Source organism: Phaenicophaeus curvirostris, chromosome 6 (genome assembly GCF_032191515.1).
Source record: "Phaenicophaeus curvirostris isolate KB17595 chromosome 6, BPBGC_Pcur_1.0, whole genome shotgun sequence".
NCBI lineage: Eukaryota > Metazoa > Chordata > Aves > Cuculiformes > Cuculidae > Phaenicophaeus > Phaenicophaeus curvirostris.
The window spans coordinates 14,932,118-14,953,502 of NC_091397.1; the positions used below are offsets into that span (position 1 = coordinate 14,932,118).

Below are 21,385 nucleotides of genomic sequence, written 5' to 3' on the forward strand. Positions count from 1 at the left end.
GATGCTCTAGGTTTTAAAAATGTGTAGGGTTTTCGGTGTTCTCAGTAGAGGGTGGTATTAATTGAGTGTAGTTTTTCTCTGTGTGTAACACCTGAATTGAATTCCAAAACAGTCAGATAACTGGTATGAAAGAGCATGACCATAACAATATGGACTAAGCAGTTACATATTTTGTGTGCAGAAATTTCAGTGGCTGGAAAAAATGAAAAACACCTTTTACTGTATGTTTGTTTTATTTATCTTGCATGCTTTTAACCAGATTTTATATATAAGCACTGGATATCTCCCTTTACTGAAGATGGATGTTGTCATTAAACAAACCACTTACTGTAGTTTAGCTTAAAAATCATCTGGTTCTAAGAAAAAAAAAAATATGCTTCAAATGTGTGGTGAACTGTGTTTTAATGAACTCTAGAAACCAGAAAACTTCAGTATATATTTACTTTAGAAAAAATAAAACAAACTCACAGTTGTCCAACAGTCAAAGCTGAAGTTAATAGTGTTGGCTGAAAAGGAAAGTGTAGAACTCACCATCCCTAGTTACTATAATAGATTTTTAATTATTTTTCTTTCTATAGTTCATTTCAAGTGCTTAGTCCTTGCAGTGTTTACAGTTCATGCTAGAGGTTAGATGTATATTCATTAGCAATTGAGCATGGGTCATTTACTGAGTCCCAGGCATGCTATAGGTCCAGGTAATTATTTTTCCATGTACATAGTGTGAAAATTAAAAAGAAAGAAAAAAAAAATCAAAGAACATTTCCTTAAATTGTTCATTTATTTGTTTTTACCAGTGCTTTTTAACTAAACTCTATTTATTAAAGGGAACAAAATTTTGATGGGGTTGCTTGCTCTATTCCTCCCCTGTTCTCCTCAGCTGCAAGTTACTCTTTTAGTGTATGAATTGAACTAGAAATAGTATTTCTAGTGGAGCAGATGTTAATAAGCACATAGACTTACTGCTAATGTCCTTTAAGAAAGAGTTTAGAAAGTAGACTTTGTGCCTTTGGAAAACTGGTTTAATCAAATCAAGGGAAGTTTTTGGCATTAGTTTGTGGTAGCATTTAAGATGAAATAAAAATGTTTCAGAAGAAAACAAAATTGTCATTTTAAATAATTGAAAAGATGGTGGTGATGAAAAATTTTCTGGTAGGCCTTGAAATTAATTACTGAAGGAAACACTGAAGTAAGCATCATATATCCTTTGACACCATGCTTTTTGCTTTTGCAAATGGCCCAAGCAGCTTTGTGGCACTGTATAAATACTTAACACAAGATGAGAGAAGTCGAAGCACGATGAGTTGTTAAACAGCAACAGTACGGGGGAGAAACAAAGGGCTTGGAGCAGGGAGCACCACACAGGCTTCGTGTGATCTAATGTGCTGCGGGGGCTGTTGGTGCTGCGTGAGAGCAGATGCACACACTGCCAGCAGTCATGCATGAGTAGAAGGTGGTTGCATGGCCTGAAGGGTAAGGCTTGGCTGTTGTCCTCAAGGGTTGGCCAGCTGGGGACACAGGGAGTGGGGATGCATGTGTGTGGGCAGGGGCTGTATTTGGAGGGGTGGTTGGAGCATGTTACAGAGCCCTTGAGAGGTGGTAGGGGTGTGGGACATGTAGAGCAAAGCCATACGGCTGATCACCTAAGTGGAGCGTGCAGGGAGGCGGTGCACATGGTGGCAGTCAAAGTAGAAGCACTGCTGCTATATGGAGACATGAATCTACCTCAAAGGATATTTCATAATAAAATTGTCGGAAAGGAAAATTTTGATAAACTTCAAATTTTAAAAACGATAAAAGAATGCCTTTTATCCCTTAGTCATATAAAGCTGCTTTAGGTAGATGCATCTTTTTCTCTTCTTTTTTTTTTCTGCTTTAAATTCTGATGTCAAAATAGAAGTAGAACTTGTTCTGAGCAGATAACATTTCTGATGATTACCACCAGTGCTGCAAAGGCTGGAAGAAAATGCTGACATTTTTGTATTTAGAAAACAAGGTTTTGATGTGACTTATAAATTTTAAACAGAATCAATTTTAAAGGAAGTTTGCTGTTCCTCACCAGATTATGGGTAAGCAACTCACTTCCTAGCTGGTGAATTATAGTAATAAATTCTGAACTCACTCAAATTTACAGGGAGGTTTAACTATATATTTTGAAAATAGTAGATTTGCTATGAAGTGGCCATAGAAGATAGTGAAGGTATTAAAATATACGTAGCTTTGTGATCACAGTGCTTAAATGACTTGAGAAAGGACATTTCCCTCTTTCAAATTCTACAACCTGTCCACATTTGTGGCCACCCCAGTTCAGTAAATATTCCTATCGTTTCTGTAGTCTATTATTAGTTTTACAGTTCTCAAGGAACGTTAGGTCATATCCCATCTAGCATTTCCTTTGGGAAAGCAGGACTTACATAAATACAGTTCTCGCAGAGATCTGTATTGGGTGGCAGGAAATGGAATGTTTTTTTAATGTCCTTTATGAACGTAAATGGGCACATAAATGCCTTCTTTATAATTACTGTTTACAAAAAGAGCCACTCAGTAATTAGGAAAAGATATATGAGCATTTTATTTCAAGGTTGCAAAGCGGATTCTGGAATAAGGAAGTTTACAGTAAGTTGCCATGTAAGAGGATACCCTCTCCTTTTGTAAATGAAATTGAATCTGTCAAACAGCTAGTTTATAGACGATTATCCTGTTTCCTCTTTTTTTCCTTCAAATTGCATTCATTTTTCTTGTCTCATGGACTGCTTGTTTTTTTTTAACAAAATGCAGTCTCAAGAAGTAAAAAACCAAAATCTCATTTATTTACTGCAGGCACTAGTGGAGGAATAGCAGATTTTGTCACATGCTAGAACACGAGCGTATAGTTTTATAGGGCACTGTCCAACTTAGAGTTCTTTTCCTTGGTAAAGAGAGTGTTGTATTTGAATAGTTGCCTTAGGCTTTAGCCCATGTTCAGAAGTTTGGTGAACCTGGGCTGCAGTTTGTTTGCACAGCTGGGAAATCCTCAACCCCCCTGTCCCCGTTGGCTGCTCTTGTTCACCTCAGCAGCTGCGCTGTACCCCCAGCCTCCATCGTGACCGTCGGCACTCCAGCCAGTACAGGCTGTGAGTGAGAGGGGCTGCTTCTAGGAGATGTGAATTCATCAAGATAAAACTTCTCATTTATTGGGATGTGTTTAGTTCTGACCAAGGGTCTAAGCAGCAGAACACTGGACTTCTGGGGGAACCAGCCTGCATGAATTATGTAGACCTCTGAAAGAGGATTTTGGTTTTGTTTCTAATTATAAGTTTGTCTTATCAATAAGGCAGCTGAAGGGGAATAGTTTGACAGCAGCTGTTTGATTTTATTTGATCTGAGGGATTTCAGTTTAACTTAATTGCTCAGACTTTTAATTGAAAAAGTAGGAAAAGTTTCATTAGTAGAAAATGCAAGTGTTTTCTGCCTTGTACCACCAAGTTAATAAATGACATGGAGAAGACTTGTCATGCTGTTATTCCACATACCTTCTGTAGGTCCAGCAACCCCGCTTCCTCCCCAACAGTAGTAGTGGAAGAAGCTGGGTTTAGTAGTGTAGTAGTAGTTTTCCACAAACTACTTCTTCATGTACTTTTTTTAAAGAACAGTGACAGATCCTGTCTCTCTTCTCCCTCCTAATATTTACCAGAATAGGGATTGACTCCAGTGCTTTGTATTATTCTGAGTTAAATACTTTACAATGATAATTTTCCATTATTGCATTACTCACACCAGACCTTGATTACAAATGGGTTCAGTTCTTGGCTCTGTCTCTCGGTGCTGAGTAGCTTCAAAATTTATCTTTCTGCACCTCTGTCAGTTGAAGGCAGTGATATTAGCAGAGTAACAGCCCACCACCTGGGACTGTGGTGGTGCCACAACACTCTCGGTTCTACCCAAAGGGAGAAAAAGTTGTGTTTTCATCTTCTAGGTGAGGGCTCTGGTCTCGTAACTTTAGGAAATATGGCTATGGTGATGCTAATGTCCAAACTCATCTTGCTCTACAGCCCCAAATCCTATGGAAAATCTAGCCAAGACTATACTGCACTTTTGAATAAAATCACTTACAATAAATACAGTGATTTTTTCTCCCTTGAAAGATTTCTCCAAGTTTTAACTATAACATGAGATCAAATCGTGCAATTGTCAGCTGATTTGCACTGTGAATGTATCTAAAACCAGAGGGTAGACATTTAGTCCACAAACTTGAGAAGAAAAGTCTGGATAGGGAAAAGGTATTGCAGAATACTGTCTGGGGCTTTCTTGGCACACCTCTGGACAAGTTGCAGTGATAACAGCTGCCCTCAGCTCCAGCTGTAGTGCTGCCCAGACATCAACCTGGTGACTGCCAAAAATGTGTTTCTTTTCCAACTGGAGAACTAGTATTGCCTGACTAAAATCGAGTCCTTTCCACGCGTTATTTTTGACCAACTTTCACAAAATCCCAGCAAGACAACTGATATTCTCGGAAACATTTCATTATGAAATCCTCAGCAATTTGATGCAAGTTTTTAAAACTCAATTAAAAGCAAGCAGCATGTTCCTTGAAGCCAGAAGTCAGGCTACTTTGCAAGACTGTTACTCTGAACACAATCGGATTTGTGCCCATAATCTGCTCTCTGTCAGTTGCTAGTACTGATGAAATATTCTGCTCAAAACAAAAATAATTAATAGTTTTGTTTGATGCCGGTAGATATCTGCCTCTGCTGGTTTTATGAGCTATATTTTTAAAGCTCTGTAATTACTTTATCATTCAAATTGTTAAAATAATAGTAATGGATGTTGGTCTCTCTTCACTGGTTTGAAAAGCCAGACATCACTAATGTTGTCAGTTTCGTTGACTGTGACTTGATATGCTCATCCACTTGTGAGACCAACAAATCTGCAGAGAATTCCCTACAGATTATTGAGAGATGATGTGAATAATGTTAAGTGTGTCCCCATAGACTTTCAGGATAGATATGCATAATCGAGCATGCAGTTCTCAATACTAATTCTAATTACTTTTTTCCTCCCCTCTAAATCACTAAGGTTCCCCAACCAGAGATGTGGGGCCTTCGTTAGGTCTGAAGAAATCCAGCTCATTAGAAAGTCTGCAGACAGCTGTTGCTGAGGTGACTCTGAATGGTGATATTCCCTTCCACCGCCCGCGCCCGCGAATTATCCGAGGACGAGGCTGCAATGAAAGCTTCAGAGCTGCCATAGACAAATCATATGATAAACCTGTAGCAGATGATGATGATGAAGGCATGGAAACTTGTAAGTAAACCATTACTGTGCACAAGGAATGTTAGCAATGTAGGTTAATGCCTTTAAAAACTGATTAAAAGTAGTAGAAGATAATTTTAGGATTTGAAAAGAATAGTCGTAACTTCTCTTCATTAGTTTTTTTCAGGCTTTTTCCTTTCATATGCATTAACAGATTGCAACACTCTGCAGCTTCCTGCCTTTCTAAAATAAGGAAATAGGATTATTAGGAATGTGTTTACTTCAGTTACTATGAAAATTTTCTGTAAGACAGCTAATTAATTTACTAATGTAAATTAGAAGAAAATTATGCAGAAAGACAAAAACTCAATGAATTTATGTTACAGAAATATGTGCGTCTAACTTTGAAACTACATTTGTAGTATCTGGCACGAGGGGGAGGGAAAAATCACTGTCCTTTAATTAGAGTGAGTGAGGCTGGCAGATCTAATAAAATATAAAGTTAATGATCAGCTATTACACACCCTAATGGGTATTCATTTACATTTTCAGTTCTTTAACCCGAAGTATGACCCAACACGTGGAGAATGTCATTAACATAAAAGAATCACTTCAAAGCTAACCTTATCATTATTGAACTATGTAAGAATGGGCTAGTAGAATGACAACTCGTATTGAATGAAAATAGTATGAATGGTAAATTACTTCAATCAGGGATTGTATTAAAATCATTGAATTTTTAACCTTCGTGTTATACTACTTTCAACTTGTCACACACCAGCAGAATTTTTTTTAATCAACCTACAGCTAGTTAGAAGTTTATGAATGAAGATAATGGTGGGAAGATTGAAGTAGTAAAATATTAAGCCTGAATTCTGACAGAAAAGTCCTGAAATAAGATTCTTCACTCTGCTCTTTTAAAAAGTTTTTTATTTCAGAAAATGTATTTCATAAGCATCACTCCCTGGTATTCTTTTGTAAGCTGCTTGTGTCGTCGCTTGTTTAGTTTTTTTAAAACTCTCCTTTTCTTAAAAAAAAAATCTGCCTGTTTCTAAAAGTGTTCTGGGGCTAGAAGGGACGTTATTTTGCCAGTCACTCTTCTCAAAGGTAGTTACGAACAGAATTAATTCTGCTTTGCTTTTCCAGCAACCCAGCAATTTCATGCAGCAGAGAGGCTAAGTGCTCGTCTGGTGCTATCGGTCTCTGGTCTCTGTGTCCAACTAGTAGAAGAATAGGTATGAGAAAATGCATAGTGATCCTGATCATTCACTCAGACCACACGCCTGTGGTCTTTTGGGACATAAGGCTGTGGTTTTCTAAAAGGCCTTGTTTGGTGTGAGTCCATTGAGAGTAATATCCTGTTTTGAGGATTAGATAGCCAAGGCTTATCCAGAAGTTACAGGTAGTTTAACTTCCTATGGTCAAAAACATAGCAAAAATGTTCTCATTAAATTTTTCTAGGTAAGTATAGTTTTATGAGATTACTACAAGAGGTTTTGAGCTTGTTGATGCAATGTGCATAGAGTAGCAAGGAAGTATTTGCATCATTTGCATGGGAGCAGCAGAAATCAGATGAAGCCTTCTGGCTGAAGTTGAAATGCCATGGGTGAGTCTTTGCCCTCATCTCTCTCTATGGATGAAGTCGTCTAGCAGTGGTGAATTAAGAGCCATCTCAGAGCCCTGGGAGACCAGGAGCGAGGCTGTTTTCAAATCTCACAGGATAAAGAAGTGCTGAGCAAAGTGTGACCAAGTTATGTGCATAGAACTGTTCATTCTGTTGATTTGTGTTTTAGTAGCTTTTGTATATTATAGGAAAAACATCTAAGGAGTAATTCAGAAATTTGCAGTGCCAGGTTAATAGAGGGAGATGAGTAGCAAAGCAAATATAGTAAGTTGGTTGGACAGAATTGAGTCCTTGAAGTCTGTTCCTTCTCATGGTGGCAGTGGGAGCTTAAGAGCTGGCCCAACTGTATGTTGCCTGGGAGAAGAACAAAATGACAGGTCCTCAGCCTGTCTTTCTGAAAAGGTTTGTATCTGTGTTACAACTGTAAGCACTGCAGTCTGCTTCACTTCATATAGATTATACATGGCCTCAGGTTCCAGAAAATTTATCAAACAGAGCCTTCAGCAGGACAAAGCCTGGGCACGTACAAATATCGTAGAATCATGGAACCACCAGGTTGGAAAAGACCTCTTGGATCACTGAGTCCAACCATTCCTATCTGCCACTAAACCATGTCCCTGAGCGCCTCATCCACCTGTCTTCTAAATAGTTCCTGGGATGGTGACTCAACCACCTCCCTGGGCAGCCTGTGCCAGTGCCCGATGATGCATTCTGTGAAAATTTTTTTCCTGATATCCAGTCTGAACCTCTGCTGGTGCAGCTTGAGGCCATTCCCTCTTGTCCTGTCCCCTGTCACTTGTGAGAAGAGGCCAGCACCCTCCTCTCTAAAACCTCCTTTCAGGTAGTTGTAGAGAACAATAAGGTCTCCCATCAGCCTCCTCTTCTCCAGGCTAAACAACCCCAGCTCTCTCAGCCGCTCCTCATAAGACTTGTTCTCCAGCCCCTTCACCAGCTTCGTTGCTCTTCTCTGGACTCTCTCCAGAGCCTCAACATCCTTCTTGTGGTGAGGGGCCCAGAACTGAACACAGTGTTCAAGGAGCGGTCTCGCCAGTGCTGAGTACAGGGGGAGAATAACCTCCCTGGAGCTGCTGGTCACACCATTTCTGATACAAGCCAAGATGCCATTGGCCTTCTTGGCCACCTGGGCACACTGCTGGCTCATGTTCATTCGGCTGTCAACCAACACCCCCAGGTGCCTCTCCTCCAGGCAGCTTTCTGGCCAGACTTCTCCTAGTCTGTAGCACTGCATAGGGTTGTTGTGTCCCAAGTGCAGGACCCGGCATTTGGTCTTGTTAAACCTCATGCCATTGGACTCAGCCCAGTGGTCCAGCCTGTTCAGATCCCTTTGCAGAGCCTCTCTACCCTCCAGCAGATCGACACTTCCACCCAGCTTAGTGTCGTTTGCAAACTTGCTAAGGGTGCACTCGATGCCTTCATCCAGGTCATTGATAAAGACATTGAACAGGGCTGGACCCAGCACTGAGCCCTGGGGAACCCCACTTGTCACTGGCCTCCAGCTGGATTTCACACCATTTCCCACCACTCTCTGGGCCCGGCCAGCCAACCAGTTTTCCACCCAGGAGAGTGTGCGCCTGTCCAGGCCAGAGGCTGACAGTTTCTCAAGCAGAATGCTGTGAGAAACTGTGTCAAAGGCTTTGCTGAAGTCCAGGAAGATCCATCCACAGCCTTTCCCTCATCCATTAAGCGGGTCACTTTGTCATAGGAGGCGATCAGGTTAGTTTGGCAGGACCTGCCTTTTGTGAACCCGTGTTGACTGGGCCTGATCACCCGGTTCTCTTGCATGTGCTTCATGATAGCACTCAAGATCACCTGCTCCATGACTTTTCCTGGCACTGAGGTCAGACTGACAGGCTTGTAGTTCCCTGGATCCTCCCTGCGACCCTTCTTGTAGATGGGCACAACATCAGCCAGCCTCCAATCCAGTGGAACTTCCCCAGTCTTCCAGGACTGCTGGAAGATGATGGAAAGGGGTTTGACAAGCACATCTGCCAGCTCTCTCAATACTCTTGGGTGGATCTCATCTGGCCCCATAGACTTGTGAGTGTCTAATTGGCCAAGCAAGTCTCTGATCACCTCCTCTTGGATCACGGGAGCTTTTTTCTGCTCCTCTAACTCCTGGGGATGTACACACAGGGAAGAGCTTTCCTTACTATTAAAGACTAAAGCAAAGAAGGCATTAAGTACCTCAGCCTTGTCCTCATCCTTTGTCACAGTTGTTCCCTCTGCATCCAGTAGAGACTGAATATTCTCCCTGGTCCTCCTTTTACGATTGATGTAGTTGTAGAAAGATTTTTTATTACCTTTCATAGAATTGGCCAGTCTGAGTTCGAGCTGGGTTTAGCCCTCCTGATTTTTCCTCTGCATGATCTCACTTCCTTCCTGTAGTCCACCAAAAATGCCTGTCCCTTCTTCCAAAGCTCATAGACATTCCTCTTCTTTTTTATGTCCACTCAGGTCTCCCTGCTCAACCAAGGTGGTTTTTTTCCCACCGGTTCATTTTCTGGCACATGAGGACAGTTTGCTCCTATGCTGCCAGGATTTCCTTCTTGAAGAGCGCCCAGCCCTCATGGGCTTCCTTGCCCTTAAGGACCCTCTCCCTTAATTTAATAATCTGGTCATAATGTAACTAATGCCCTGCTGCTGCCATAATGACATTGCCTAAGTTTTTTTTTAATTGTATTTAATTATTCCATAATTGTTTGAAATTAAAATGTGCCTTTCTCTCATTAGAAAACTCAGGCAAACATGTTGATGGTCAATTTGCTGATGCCCTTGAGATTGGATCCATTTGTCATACTTGAATTTTTTCTCCTCCAAGTATTTCAGTGCTAAAAGTGCTTCTTTCTTCCTTTTTTACAGTAGTGAATAATAGCGTTGCAATATATTGTATAGAAGAATTCTTAATGTGTCATCACCTCATATACAAAACCTATAAAAATAAAGGTAGCATATGTGGCAAAGAGACTGACTAACTTCTGAATGTACTTGCTGTCCTTGGAAAAACGTGCTATTAAATTATTAAATATAGGATGAAAATCGGATAACAGTGACCAGATCTGGGGTAACATTTTAAAAAGTATTTGAGAAGATGGCTGTGAGTTTTAATGGCTGTAAAGAAGTAATATTTGTGGAAACGTGTGGGTGTGCAGCTTTTGCAGATCATTTTTCCTGTTTTTTTGTTTTCCTTAATACTTGAAATAGCTGACTGGAAGCAAAATGTTTATCTTTAGCGTCTTGAATGAGAACAAGGCATTTGGGTTTGGAGAAATTGACAAAGCTTTCTAATCTTTTGCTGAATCTTAATTGCTGGAATCTAGGGCTGTATTAAATATCGCAATAAGAGGCCTAGAAGCTTAGTGGCAAAATAGCTTCACATTAAGTAGCTTTGATTCCTCATGTGCATCTTTTCCATTTTATGGCCTAATTAGGAGAATAGCTTCATAATACCTGTTTGTGTAGTTCTCCATAGTACAGTGTGGTTCATGAAATGACACTAGTTCTCAGGTTTAATTGATGTTTAAAGTATACTCCAATATAATTTTTTTGGCTTCAGCATCCTGAATGGGAGGCAGGAGGTTGCTTGAAAGAAAGGAAATAACAGTACCAAAACAAATACATCCTGCGTTTTGCAGTAACCTAATGTCGTTACTGCAGCTCAACAAAAATTAGAAGTTCCATTTGTAGCCTGGGCTTGAATTTTAATTGAGCAGCATTTGCATTTATTCTAAACACTAGTAATTAGGTGTATGTTAATTGCAGAATGACTGTGCTGCATAAAAGTGAAACAAATTTCTTTATGTTTTGTCTTTATAAGTAAAACTGGAATTCTAGTTACTCCAGTAGAGACACTAGTGTTTATTCCAGGAGAACAAGCATCCTGGTTCACAAAGCTCAGTCTAATTTATGGAGTTAATTGCAAGCAAACTGAATGTGACAGACAAATATTTATTGAAGCACAAATGTGGAAAGGAGGCAATATTATCTCCATTGAATATGCAGAATAAATAAGAATAGGAAACATTACGACAAGTAGTTCAACAACTCAGCATAGCACAGTGCATTTAATACTTGTTTAGGATTAATTTAATGAATTGTTAGATAAATGTGAACAAGCATTGGTCAGGATTGATTCATCTTTAAAAGTCTAGCAATGAAGTACCAAGTAAGCATTTGACTTCAGAATTTGTCAGAAATTTAGTACTTTTTTTTACTAATTATATTCATTTGCAAGTACGATCTTTTAAATGTCTAGTTGATTTTAACTGGAACAGATTGTAGCTATAAATTAGCATGCAAAAAATTAGCATTTCTTTTCCAAAGTGGTTTTCAACTACACTTTTAATAATAACTAAATATCATCCCAGACATTGATTAAGAAACAGTGTGACCAAAAAAGTATGAGTACAGCTAGTACAGCGCACATATAAGAAAGGTCTATTAATTTTCTAAAATAGAGTTAAACTTTTGCCTACAATTGAGAAACTGTATTATCCACTTAACTCATAGCAGTCATGAAGACAAGTTAATATGAAATGCCAAGACTTGGCCTTTTTTATTTTTCCTTTTTTTTTTTCCTACTGGTTTGTACTTCTGACTATGAGTTAAGATTAAAAAATAGTTATTAGTGTTGATTTATCTGATATTTTGTTTTTCTTGAAATATATTTATGTGGTATTCCAGGATTGGATAATATTTATAGAAATCTTGGGATACTCAGTGAGTAAATGCTAGATCTATCAGACAGGTCAGTGTATTGTAATATTGATGAATAAATAGTATTTTGCAGGCAGGTGTCTGAGGGAGAGAACAGACTATATCATATGTTTTTTAGTCAGTGATTTCTAGACTTTTCAAATTCAATAAATTACTTGTAAGGTGAATTTGAATGGTGATTAAGAAAAGCAAGTTTATATTCTATAGTATATGCCTAGTTTTGAAGCATTACATGCTACTGTTGGCTGTAGAAGAGTCACTGAGGAACACTGAGAAACAACAACATTAGTAGGAATAATAAAAAGAAGCAAGTAAACATATGGTAAGCTAAAAAATGGCCATGGCCATTTCCAAATCTTATTGAATACAAAAAATTATAACGCAAAACTGTATTATTCAACTTTTACTGCCAAAAGTTGTTTGGAGTCTTTGTGTTTATTAGAACTACAGGAGAAAGCATGAAGTATGTATCTGTGATCCTAAAGCTTTGTAGTGTCTGTTGGAAAATTTGGAGATGGTGTAGACATACTTTTAATGTGATGATATAAAGTATTAGAGCTCCTGGGAGGTCACAGCTTCACTAGCCGTGCAGTGTAATTTTTTTGTTTTGGCTTTGAATCAAAATGGTGATAGAATTCTGTTGCATGAGCTATTGGCAGAGTTTTCAGGTTTTGAATGGCTAGTTTCTTCTGCTAATTTTTCTTTCAAACTTTCTGAAATGCATGTGCTAAACCTAACCTTGGGTATACTTCAGTATACTCTGAGTATTGCTCTTGGAATAGAAATGGAGAAGAAACGTGTTATCTGCCCTTAAAGGATTTTATTTAGTCCTCTTCATGCCCTGTCTCAACGAAGAATAAAAATCATGGTGCATGTTGTGTTTTAAACTGCTCCAGGAAGTGAAGTTGTGTGACAAAACCATTACGTTACTTGCAGCAGAAGAAAAAGTTTGTTAAGGCTTGTGTTGAAGGTTAACAATCCTTAATGATTTTCATATTTTTATGAGAGTATTACTAAGAATTTACTGACAAGGAGTGCTGCACTGCTGTTGTTTCTTCTTGAAGATTTTTCTAAAGCTCTCCTCAACTGATTTAAATACTGAAACTAAATGGTCCAATTAACGTTACTTTACTAATCCTCTGTTAATCCATATATTATTTAGAGTACCCACAAAGCATGAATCCTGTTTTACAGAGTGTTCTGCAAAGGTGAATTCCTTGCTTTGAACACTTTAATAGTGCAAAATGAACATTCCAGGAAATCCCCATGTGAGCTGATACTGATTATGGAAAAAAAAGCAGTATTTTGTGGTTGTGCATATATCCTGCTTCAAAATACATTACACAAAATATCCCAAAGCCTGCCTTTGTTTGTTCTTACCTCACTCATGTTTCATAATTTGTGCTTTCAGTGGAGGAAGACACAGAGGAGAGCTCAAGATCTGGTAGAGAGTCTGTGTCCACAGCCAGTGACCAGCCATCCCACTCATTAGAGAGACAGATGAATGGAAGCCAAGATAAAGGTGACAGGAAAAAGTCTGGAAAGGAAAAGAAGAAAGATCGAGATAAAGAGAAGGATAAAATTAAAGCAAAGAAAGGAATGCTGAAGGGCTTAGGAGACATGTTCAGGTAGGTGATTTGTAATGAATGTAAGAATGAATTCTGAAATGGAGTTCCATCTTTTAGATATTCATTTAAATTGTGACTGTTTGCTGAGGCCGTATTTTACTATACATAAACACACATGATATATGTAGGCTGATCTCTTTAGTTTCTGAGCCCTTAAGTGGTGTCATGGAAGGGAAGCAGCTCAGAATAGAAGAGAAGATAACTGGCAGGCTAAAGGGGCTGCGAAAAAAATGGTTTTAAGCAACAGACTGCTTGATCTTGGAAAGATTTTGTGATGATGTCTAAAAGCGCATATCCTTTGACAGGTCAAGCAGTTTTGAGTGTTATTTTTTTCTTAAACTGTGCTGTTCCTAATACTGTACCCAAAGCTTGTGTGTTACTAAATGTGTGTTTTTCTTTGCTTTACTGTTAAGACTGTTAATGGAGGCATGATACGAAAGAGGTGAATCAATTTGAAATTGAAAAACAGCGTGCACCTCTCAAGGAAAACAGGATCTAAGTTAAGGCTGTGTGCTCTGAGAACCCACAGTCTGGAGAAGGGGTCAGTGAAAGACCTGAGTTTTAGCAAGCACTGAGGTTTTTTGAAAGGAGTCATCTTTTCAGCAGAGACTAGTCATCTGAAAGGGGCAGACTGTTGAGGGACACCCTGCTGTTCTGGGTAAATGTTGAAATGTGACGAACACCTTTGATCACTTGTGGGAAGGGGTGAGAGAGAAAGAAAATCAGTCTTTCTTTTAGCTAGGTAAAGTAAATAAATGTATTTCCAAGAAAAAAGCATTAAGGCATTGTTTGTTTTCTTTTGTATGTCCAGTGATTTATTAATTGATTAATTTTAAAATTAAATACCAGCCTTATTTTGAAGATTTATTAACAGGTATTCTGCTCTGGAAATATGCAAGTGGAACTTTGGTTAACTTTCATCCTATTATCTTCTTTATCCTGTAAAGCGTTAATGGAACCTGTGTTGCAACTGTGTAGGTTCTTGAGAGTTCTACTATGTCTGAGGATTGTAGTACAGAATTAATTAATAGAAAAACTAGTTAATTGGGGGAAAAAAAGCAGTAACTGGAAGGAATTACTTAGAATGTGTGTTTAGATAACACAAAATAATACCAGGTTGTTAGACAGCATGTGCTGCAGAGCACCAGAAGTGTCATAGGAGATGATCCTACTTCAGACATGAGGAGAGCAGTTCAGCTTGGTCCTCTTTGAGTCCCACAAGGATGCCCTCATCTTGTGGGTGTTTGCCTACCTGAATTCAAGCCTGGAGCAGAGAGTTGCACCCCTTGCTGGGGACCGGGGAAGGTTAAAGATACAAAGTGCTGACTGATACTTTTGCCATTTTTGTACAGCAGAAACAACAGGTCATATTGAGGCACTTTATACATGATAAATTCTATGGTCTCAAAGTAGCTTATTGGGTAGCAGTCACAAGTGCTATCTTGTGAGTTCATGTCAGAAAGTGTTTACAGCATCTAGAAAGCTTAGGTGGCTCCATGCTCCTCTGTTTCCTCCTGGGTAACATTCCTAGTACCCTGAAGACCTGTGAGACAGCTGCTTCATTTTGCAAGCTTTGGTACGCAGGCAAAGGGCTGAATTACAGAGGATACAATCCAAAGAGAGGAGCTGTCATGTTCCGGAGAACTATCCTGGTGCGGGGCTTGTTGGCTCCTTTGTGCCCTCAAGCCTACGAGCCTAATGTCTGGTCCTCCTGCATCATTTTCAATTGCTCTACATGGAAATGAGTGTGAAAGTGGAAATTAATACAATTTTTAATCAGATGCTCCCACCTAAGTAGGAAGTAACCTTGTCTGTATGCTCAGTATAATGCTTCTGAAAACTTTAAGCTGGAAACAACAGTAATTTGACTGATACAAAGATCTGATGATCGCTTTGTTGTTTGCTCTTCATAACAGTCAACGTTTCCTTGAGTTAGTTTTTTCCCTCACTACCATTTCTCAGTGAACTTCACTTTTCAGTCTCCTCTTAATTAACGTGGGAGCAGTGCGATCCAGATGCAATTGAAGAGTCCTGGCTCTGTAAATTAGCTTGCACCTTGTCAGCCCACCCAAAAGAGGTGCTTCTGGCAAGCAGGAAAATGCTGATTGAAGGAATTAAGCATTATGCCTCATTTCTACTCAGTGCTTGATTTGCTTTGTTGACAGGCTTCTCAATGATGTTTGAGCCATGAGCTTTATTATGTCTGCAAGATAAGCTACTACTGCCTATAACATGCTTTGGTTTTCTGTACATCTGACATGTATCACAGACATCAAGTAACCACTGAAAGAAGAACGATGGCAGTAACATTTAAAATTCAAGCCATGATCAAAGCATAATTGGATGTTTTGGTTCTGCGCAACATTGTGATTTCTTTGTTGCTCTTCTTCTTTTCTCCTTTTTCACTTTTTTCCTTCCTTTTTTCGTGCTGTTATCTTAAAGTAATCTTTCTTATTAGCTTGTATGGGCAAGATCGCTTGCAGGGTGAAATTGCTGTTAACTGACACTTTATTCCAATGTCTGTATTTGGCCAAGGGGCTTTTTATTGGCTTTATGCAAACCGGCAGCTCATAAAGTGGAGACTATGGGATGTATAAAAATAAGTCGCATTGCCTTCAGTTGAGATCTTAGGATTTGCTACTGGGATCTTCATTAAACTGTATTGTGCGATGGAAACTCCCACTAGAGAACCCTAGGTTACATTTATCCTTCAGCACCTCGTCATCATTTCTGTGAAATCCCTGGATGATTCCAGTAGCATGTTAAAATCATAAGTAAATCTTTTAAGCAGTTCCATTGTTTTACTGCTTGTATCAAACATCCTAAAAAGAATTGGTGTAACAGTGAAGAACTGCAAAATGCAGGGTGCAGCCTGTACGGCTCTGACACGCACAACTCTTGTTATTTCCAGAGGACCTTTGCTGACATTGGGCTGTGGACAGTCTGAAAGTTCAGCCTTCTCATTGTGAAATAAATCTGTCTGAGCATGTGTGTATTTCTTTTTTCAAACTGACATTTCAGGGCAGAACAGAATAATTTATTTAAATTTGTCATTTGTCTGAGAAGTTTCTTTCTTTTCTCAGATGAATATAGGGCAAAGTAAACCTAGATGAGTAACGAACAAAAGTATTGGTCTATTGATGGAGGTGCAGATGCTGCAGAGCTTTGGTTATACCTGAATTTTTTTATTTTACCTGAATAATTGCATCACTCTTGTCCATCTTATCTCTTCAGTAGGTTCATGTGCCATGTCCCATGGCTTTAACCCCATACCAGGGAGAGTCTGTGCAGTTCCTCCGTTCGTGGCATTTAGGGGGGGGTCTGGAGGGCCAGTACCAGCTGAGCAAGTAGTTTTTGGAAAGCGGATATGAAATTCTGCTAATTTCTGTGTTGCACTAAGGCAGGTTTAATAGGTGTGTTTCAAGATCAGAACATTATAAAAATCTGTAAGCGTCTCCAAGTGCAATCTAAAATGTGTTACTTCTGAGCATGATTTTGTTTATTTTTAATTAGAGATTTTGCTTCATGCTAAAAATCAACCTGACGAAACTAATCAGTTGATAAATAAGTCATAGTGCTGCCTTAAGAAAGAGGCTTCACAGTTTCAAACAGCGCATCTGTAATTAGCGCTGGTAGGGATACAGTAATTTGATGGGCTTCTACGTTGTGCAATTCTCTGACATTCCTCCCCTAAGTGGGAAAATAGCATATGCCACCTTCTTTTCCCCTCCTCCTGCCCCTGCCACGTAGAGGGTATTTTCATTTATGAAACTGGGTGCCCTCAGGATGTAAGATAGGGAGGTATGAGATGAGGGTGATGATGAAATGACACTGCTGTGGTGCAGCTGATCGCTTAAGATCCCTGTACTTAATTCATGCTTATTCTTAGCATACAAGCTTGGATATAGTTTCTAGATGGGTAACTGGGACTGTGAACTAATAGGTAGATAGGAAAATGAAGTCATAGCTCGCATCTTTCCCCAGCTTCATCAAGGCATATATAATTTTCCTCTATGATATTCCCTGAACCATGATTCTGTAAGGCCGTGACATCACTGTTGTTATGCTGCTTTTTGCAGAAATTATTTATCTCATTTGCAAGTAGACAGCCATGCCCTTACTGGGGAGCTTGTATAAGAGAAGTCTCATTGAAGACTTTTATGAAAGAGAAATTTTGTTCAGCAAGTAATCAGTTTCTGGAAACAATATATCTGAGGAATAACATCTTTAAAAGAAACGGAACTACCATGATGTTGAGAATAAGGAGGGGGAAAGAGCAACTTGTTTTCCAAAGTGTGGAAGGGATTATGGAGGCCAAGCTATCTAGTCATGTCTCACTGAAAATATTGGAGGAACAGTCACTGTTTGATAGTAAAACAAGGAGACATCAATATGATTGGATAAAAATGGATTTACAAATACAGACAGTGTATTAGAGTTTACGTGGGGAATTGCTGACGACAACAAGAGGTAGGTGGTATGCACATTGTGTCTTAAACTTCAGTTTAAGCAAAAAAATATCTGCATTGGTTTTGAAGGTTGCTTCTGAAATGGTTGTAATACAATTTGAAGTATCTGTGAATAAATATGTTATGTGAAATAAGCAAATTTTCTGCTGTAGGAGTTAATACCTCAGTTTCATATAAACATAACTTTTCAATACAGAACATGAGCACTGTGCATTGAAATTCATGGAACATGACAGTATGCCTAAAATTAATCATGTAAATAGGTGTTTTAGTACTGGAGGCTGTGTATTTCAAAATCTGGCCTGTAATGATGGTGGAAATGTGAAGCTGTAGCACGTGGTAACTAAACTTTGATTCTTCTCTTAACTACTGTAGCATACAGGTGGGTGAATCAGTGCTCTGGATTGCCAATGCAAATGTAATATTTACAGATTACAATTAAAATCTAATCCTAATTAGATTTCATTACATTTAAAATGATTACTGGGAGCTTTGCAGCGTACTATCTTCCAGTTCTGTGAGAGAAAATAGATAATTTAGTTTGCAACCTTGTTTAGCTGAAATCAGATATACTATTCTTTCCCTCCTCACACAGCTGTTTCCAAGGTTCATTGGACATGTCCAGGTTCATAAACATATTATTTGTAGCTTTGAATTACACATTTCAACCACATCAGCCATCTGAGGCCTCTGACTGGGCATTTGGGCAAATAACCTACATGCATTTCTGTTGCTTTTTACATGACTTCCTTGTACTGCCTACTCTGGTTTTCATTTAAGTTTTCTCTTTGTAATGTCTGTGAGGAGATGAAAAGCAAATCACAAGGGTTCTACCAGTGATCTAATAATTACCTTCTTTCTCTTTCATTTAATAACAACCTTCAGACTTTTAAGCAGGCACATGACAGAAAGGTATCTGAGTTGCGTAAAATACTGTTGAATTATACCCTAATCAACAGGACTGGAAACCACCTCAAACTCAATAAAATAAAATCCATGGCCTGATTTTCATCATTCAATAGCTTAAGTAGAGCAATAATTGGATTTTCCTTGGAAGCATGACTAATAAGACTTCATATTGGTAAATGACACTTACTGATGTATCGACTTAATAGAAAACATGGGAATGAGGTCCAAAAGTTTTTTTTTTCTTCTTTACTTCTCTACTCATGGCACAAAGCACCATAAATCTTGAGCCTTAGAACACAGAGGAGGAGGTCATTGACTAAACACCTGTCAGTTGTATCATTTCAAACTTCAGAGCTCGTTGCTCACACACTGAATTGTGCCTGGGTTTGCTAATGCTCACCTGAGCACACTGCTGACAGCTTGCGGTGGTTGTGCTGAGACTTTCATCAGAAACCCAGAGCTGGGTCATTGCACAGGTAAATGGAATCTAGGGCTATTTGTGCTCTGTTTTTTGCCTGCTACTACTATGAACCAGCTGGCACGGCTATCATTAAGTCCACATCTGTTTTCTCTCTTCTGCCACCGGCTAGAAAGTGTGCAGCCTGGTACAATCCTAGATGCAGGGTCTAAGCATGATGCCTTTTCAAGCTTCAGAGAAGCACAGTCCTCATCCTGGCTGCAAGCTGGATACAGCTAATGGCACCTTCTTTTCTGTGCTACCTTGTCCAGATCCATTTGCAAAGTTTCATCCAGCCTCTGGGATGCACAGAGTCAGAAAAGGCTTTCAAATGAAATCAACTGTGTAGCAAATTGTCATGTTTGATGCAGACGATTACCCAGGACTTTTCTAAGCATCTTTTAGAGCAATTTCATGTTCTTCACTTCCTTCTTTCCAATTAGAAGTAAATAAGGGATTGAAAGAGATAAGCTTGATTGAAAATAGCTTTTCTGTTTTGGAAAGGCAAGCTGTGGCCATGCTCCTTCCTCTCTACATTTTTTCACTTTCCTGTTTATTTCTACTTGGTGGAATCAGTTGCTTTGGGGAGATGTGTTTCGTTGCCTGCAGCTCCAAACACACTTTGACTAAGATGTCATTTGAGTGGGGGCAATGAAATAGCAAATCCATGTTTCTAAACCAAACATCTTCACATAATCTCTCAGAGATTTAAGGAATGCAGCTTCATTAAATGGTTAGTACACTCTGTGACTTTTAAATAAAACACGGAAAGCAACGGTGTGATTGTATGAGGGAGATTGGAAGTGAGAGATTAACATAATTGTATGTGGCTTTCTAGTTTGTCATTCTGACAGAAAGTAGGGCTTTGCTCTATGTACTCTTAACGCTGGATTTTCCCAGAGTTAATCTTGAACTTGTAAATCTGATGGGGGTATGTTGTATAGGTTTTCTTTCTTTCTTTTTTTTTTTTTCTCTTTCTTTTTCAATAGCATCAGGGCTTTTGTTTCTAACATCCAGAAATAAGTGTCAGGATGACCTGATACTAGAGATGAGTTCATAGTGGCTGCTAACATATTCTTCCAGTATTCTTCCTTTGCTTGTCAGCGAGTTTAAATAGAGAACCTTTGACACCTACAGCACTGTCTCTGCCTGCAAAGCAAGTGAGGGAGGCAGGCGGTGTGACAGCTGAGCCCTCCACCATCCTGCCCGATGTTCTGTGGTGCTTCTCTTCCAGGCCTGCCAGATGAATATAGAACACAAGTGTCAAGGATGACACCTACTTTATAATCTCTGCAAAGCAAGCCTTTTCACAGAAGAATTGGTTGACAGTTCAGAGATTCAAAGTCAATTTAGTTTTACCTCATATAGAAATAGGATTTTTTCCACCGCCTGATGTGATAATTGAAGACTAACTAGGCAGTGTGCTAGTCCATAACAAAGTATGGTAAATAAATACTGTCTCAAGACATGAAGGGTTTGTTAGATGAAAAGCTGTATTAGTGATTGTTTCATTGTCTGTTGGAAATATTCTTTAGAGATGTAATTTGCTTCTAATGACACCTATACATTGATATACACTACAGATGCTGTAGGTTATGTTTTTAAAGCTGAGTCTTTTTGAACATCCTTTTTAAAAACAGGAATAGGATAATGACTTAGATGAAATTTAATGCAACTTAATATATTTTTATAGCTGAAGATGACATAGGCTATTAAGTCATAGTTACTTGAGGTACTTAAGTTGGCAGCTGCAGGGCTGCTGAACTTTCCTAAAAGGAAAAGTTTCAACTTACTACTGTGTTTCGTTTCTTGGGAGCAGTGATCTGTATTCATGGTAAGTTGGCAGGCTGATGCTTCTTTTTAAGGTTTCCACGTGTTCTACTGTTGTGTAGTGAAATTATCATTAAAGACAGAGTTATAAAACACTTCATTGAAATTGGCAAAATGGCTATTAACCAGTAATATTTCTGGAATAGAATATACCACAATCAAAATAGTTTTTGAGCCCCTGCATTTCTCTGAATATGGTAAGAAAATAATAGATAGTGCATACCCTTGTATTTCTGTGAATGCAATAAGAAAATAGTGGGTATAAGGCGTTCAGAGGGCTTATATAGGCCTTTAAGTTGCTGTTTCAGGGAAAAATAAGAGGAACAAAATTTTTTTAGAAAGGACAACAGAGAAGGAAATATTAGAAAAACAATGACAATGGGGTGTGCAAGTAGTGTTTTCCCCGCTTTGAATCTGTTGATGGCTTCTGGATGGGAAAAAAAGATAGAATTAGAACGAACTGAGGAGATATTGAAAATACTGCACTGACTCTTCTTGATACAGC

At 38.9% G+C, this 21,385-nt stretch overlaps 1 protein-coding gene across 14 annotated transcripts in view; it reads left to right on the forward strand.

The window, feature by feature from the left end:
- PARD3 (par-3 family cell polarity regulator) overlaps nucleotides 1–21,385 on the forward strand; it is a 450,646-nt gene that overhangs the window by 296,542 nt on the left and 132,719 nt on the right. For all 14 annotated transcript variants that reach the window (XM_069859364.1, XM_069859367.1, XM_069859365.1 and 11 more), the window contains 2 exons: nucleotides 5,053–5,280; nucleotides 12,999–13,215. In XM_069859364.1, the coding sequence (XP_069715465.1) occupies nucleotides 5,053–5,280; nucleotides 12,999–13,215 (445 nt within the window). The remainder of the gene's footprint in view (nucleotides 1–5,052; nucleotides 5,281–12,998; nucleotides 13,216–21,385) is intronic.